Source organism: Camelina sativa, chromosome 9 (genome assembly GCF_000633955.1).
Source record: "Camelina sativa cultivar DH55 chromosome 9, Cs, whole genome shotgun sequence".
Lineage (NCBI taxonomy): Eukaryota > Viridiplantae > Streptophyta > Magnoliopsida > Brassicales > Brassicaceae > Camelina > Camelina sativa.
The window spans coordinates 35,613,646-35,617,109 of record NC_025693.1 but is presented as its reverse complement, the minus strand read 5'-3'; the positions used below and the strand labels follow the sequence as shown (position 1 = coordinate 35,617,109).

General features: G+C 36.0%; 2 protein-coding genes across 3 annotated transcripts in view; one reads left to right on the top strand and one right to left on the bottom strand.

Moving 5' to 3' along the window:
* The window catches only part of LOC104715990 (DCN1-like protein 4), a 2,610-nt gene extending 1,310 nt beyond the window's left edge, over positions 1 to 1,300 (top strand). The window contains exons 5-10 of the mRNA XM_019229637.1: positions 11 to 47; positions 170 to 253; positions 365 to 425; positions 551 to 657; positions 741 to 806; positions 897 to 1,300. Of these exons, the coding sequence (XP_019085182.1) occupies positions 11 to 47; positions 170 to 253; positions 365 to 425; positions 551 to 657; positions 741 to 806; positions 897 to 992 (451 nt within the window). The 3' untranslated portion in view covers positions 993 to 1,300. The remainder of the gene's footprint in view (positions 1 to 10; positions 48 to 169; positions 254 to 364; positions 426 to 550; positions 658 to 740; positions 807 to 896) is intronic.
* Positions 1,396 to 3,130, bottom strand: LOC104714307 (deSI-like protein At4g17486). 2 transcript variants are annotated; one of them, XM_010431620.2, is made up of 3 exons: positions 2,712 to 3,130; positions 2,186 to 2,485; positions 1,396 to 1,832 (listed from the first exon to the last, which is right to left on the bottom strand). In XM_010431620.2, exons 1-3 carry the CDS (start codon positions 2,842 to 2,844, stop codon positions 1,567 to 1,569), a joined length of 699 nt encoding a protein of 232 aa, XP_010429922.1. In that variant the 5' UTR covers positions 2,845 to 3,130; the 3' UTR covers positions 1,396 to 1,566. The 2 variants fall into 2 exon arrangements, with proteins under 2 accessions (XP_010429922.1, XP_010429923.1); XM_010431621.2 differs by having other exon boundaries at positions 2,198 to 2,485; positions 2,712 to 3,129.

Here is a 3,464-nt window from a genome sequence, read left to right as displayed (position 1 = left end):
CTTGTTGCAGGAAAATGAAGGCTGAGAAACAGGGTTACTTCACTCTGGTATATTTGGATTGTTCTCCCCTGTACATGAGTCTATCTTATACCAAATAAAATACACAACTTTGTTACTTACTATGATAGATTTTTTTTTGGCTGATCTTAACTCGCTTTGAACCCTATAGGAGGAGTGGAGAAGAGCACTTAAGGCGATGAGGGCTGACACTATCAGTAAACTGAAGAAAGCCCTTCCAGAACTCGAGAAAGAGGTTCACATTTTCATGCTTCATCTTTTGTTTTCACATTAATTGATCTCTTCTTTATTATGTCCTATGATCAAAATTTGTTAACTTTCTTTCTTATTTTTTACCTTTTCTTAGGTCAGGAGGCCGTCAAATTTTGCAGATTTCTATGTTTATGCCTTTCGGTATTGTTTGACAGGTAATCTAATTCTTATTTACTGCAGCATGCCATGATCATATAAATATAAGATGATTTATGTTTTCGCTTAGTGTGCTTGTGTGTGACCTTTGTGATGATTATCATTTATCTATCATCCCATCCAGAGGAAAAACAAAAGAGCATCGACATTGAGACGATTTGTCAACTCTTAGATATCGTCTTAGGGTCAACATTCCGTGCCCAGGTTGACTACTTTATCGACTATCTCAAGGTTTGGATCACTTTTTTATCTTCAAAATAACTCTGATCTTCGTTTTTTAAGTGTTGAGCAACTGTCATCCCAATTGTGAACAGATCCAAAATGATTACAAAGTCATTAACATGGACCAGTGGTTGGGATTTTATCGGTTCTGCAATGAGGTACGTACCTTCCATATTTCTGCAGTTCCTCAAATGACCTTCAACCAACCGTTCTTTGCATCTAAAATCTGCATATTTTTTACATTGCAGATAAGTTTCCCAGACATGTCCAACTACAATCCAGAACTTGCATGGCCATTGATTCTCGACAATTTTTTTGAGTGGATGCGCGAAAAACAAGCCTGAAACATATGCATATGCTTTTAACTTCTCACTTGTCCATCTCTGCTTCATATTGGTTCGCAGGAACAATTGGAGTGTTAGTGCCATTTTCAAGCTGAACGATCTCAAGTACATTTGTATTTTAGCTTCAAAACCAAACTATTACATACTTTAAATATGAATTATTGTTACCAGCCATGAACAGAGAGCAATGCTTGTGATATACTGTATGAGTCAACATTTAAATATTCTACTCTTATCTTAAGCTTTGGTGTTGTAATTGATTTGGCTCATGTTCTAAAAAGCCACCAGTGTCTGCTTTTCATCATTAACTTTTTGTTTGTCGGAAGTGGGAATATATTCTTTACTTTGTTATTTCTGATTGACTGAGATCTGATTTGATATATATAAATGTGTAAAAATAATATCCAAAAACTGAAACGAAAATGTAAATAAGATTTGCATATTAACAAGATTACAAAGCGCACACTCGAAATTAAAGGGGGAATAAAACAGAGTTGTCTCTCTCTCTAGTTGAGAGATCAAAAATGGAATTTCTAATAACACAACAAAAGCCATTTTTTTTTTTTTTATATAGTCAAACGGAGGAAGATCCGAGAATCAATGGCGATGAAGGTTGCAGAGCACGAGGACGCCTTTTCCTACTTCGACCGCGAACTTGAACTGACGGAGACGAAGACGACGACGAAGGAGTAGCGATCGTAGACCCCTCTTCTCTGCTTGATGCACTCGTCAGTTTCTTCTTCTCAGTTTCTGCTTCACATGATTTGTCTTGATTGATTCTGTTGTTTCCAAGCCTGGTCGCGTTTATGGTCGCAGGAAGCACACAGTTGCACATGAACCCTGAATTAACCAACACACAACAATTCAGAAGAACTTCAGAACACAGAAGAAACAGAGTCCTGTCCAAAAATGCTAACTTTAAGCCAAACATAAGTCAGTAGCTGTTCTTATCGATCATAAAACGTACATATCAATAAAATCAGAAGCTGAACTTTGGCACTCAAGCATAAAGATGGAATCATCCAAGCAAAACCCGAGAAGAAATAAGCTAAACCCATTTAACATTATATAGTGATGCTAAGACTCAATGGCACCCACTTCCAAACATAACTAGTTGATTCAGTCTCTCTCTGACTCTAACCTCAACCACTAAAAAAAGAAAACAAAAATGCTAAAGAAAGAGGGGGAGTTACCAGAGATTTTACCGATTCTTGCAAGACGGTTAACCCAACTAGGGATAGGATTGCCAGTCAACTTAATACAAGTCTCGTCGCAGAAATGGTTGCAGTTCTTGGTGATGAGATTGTAAGAACTCCCCTTGTACTTGTCAGCAAGTTGTTCCATTGTAGCTCTAACTTCCAAAGGACCAAGATCCGTTTTACCAATCAGAATCGATTTCCTAAACGTAAAGCCTTCACATTGCTTAGGTTCTCCTTCGAAAATCCCAGTGCTTGGATATTCATGAGCTCCAAATGCATACTCTATACCATGAACTATACACCACAACAACCAACAACAACAAATGAAACTTAAATCTAAACTTGGGAATTATAAATGACTTGAAATCCCCAAGAAAAATCCGATCTAATAGTATGATATATAATCTACGACAACTAGTCCTTATTTAGATCTAAAACATGAACATCCGGAGAAACCAAATTCAAGAAAATTCAAGAAAGTCCAAGAAACCAAAAAAAAAAAGGAAAAAAAGAGACAAACCTTCAACACCGGAATGGTAAACGCCAAGACCGAGCCAGTAAGCATAGCCATTAAAGGGAGTTAGATCGTAAACGTTGAGATAAACCGGAACATTTCCTCTATCCACAAAGCTTGAGTTTTTCCGGCAAAGCATTATCCTTTTTCCTTTCAAATTCTCTTCCCCCTCACCCCCTCTCTTTTACAACTAAAGATCTTTCTCACTCATTTGACTACCGGAAAGAAGTAAACAGAGAGAGAGAAGAAAAAAAAGACAGAGGAGAGAGAGAGTATCGCCGGCGTCAGAAATCAGCCGGACGGAAGCTTTTCCCGGTAGAAGATGACTGACTGGTTCGTCGTTCTTCCTCTATAATAATTATAAATAAAAAAACGGACTGAGTTGAGTTGAGTTGATGACAATTTATTTAAATAGATTTAAAGGAAGATAAATGAGCTATTAGTTACTAGTAGTTCTTTGAATCTTGAATAAACAAATTACCTTACTCTACTTCCCATAAAAACAATTTTCTCTTTTTGATACTAATTGCTTTTATTTTCACTTAACATATTTATTATATGATTTTCTTCATTACCGACGAATAAAATTTAATTATAAAATACGGCTAATATGTCAGTTACAAAGCCAATGAATAATAAATATGCTTAGAATTACTTTTTTAAATTAATATTGGCGGTATAATGCTTTAATAATTTACAGTTTGTTATATGGGGTCCAAAAAATAAAGCTTAATATTCCTTATCTTTGGAACTTTTTTT

What these genes read in the sequence shown, in the direction of transcription:
- LOC104714307 (XM_010431620.2), bottom strand. Translation starts at nt 2,844, where the DNA reads ATGCTTTGCCGGAAAAACTCAAGCTTTGTGGATAGAGGAAATGTTCCG. An exon ending in TTACCATTCCGGTGTTGAAG is followed by an intron (nt 2,486 to 2,711) that starts GTTTGTCTCTTT and finishes TGTGGTGTATAG; the next exon opens with TTCATGGTATAGAGTATGCA. An exon ending in AAGAATCGGTAAAATCTCTG is followed by an intron (nt 1,833 to 2,185) that starts GTAACTCCCCCT and finishes TGGTTAATTCAG; the next exon opens with GGTTCATGTGCAACTGTGTG.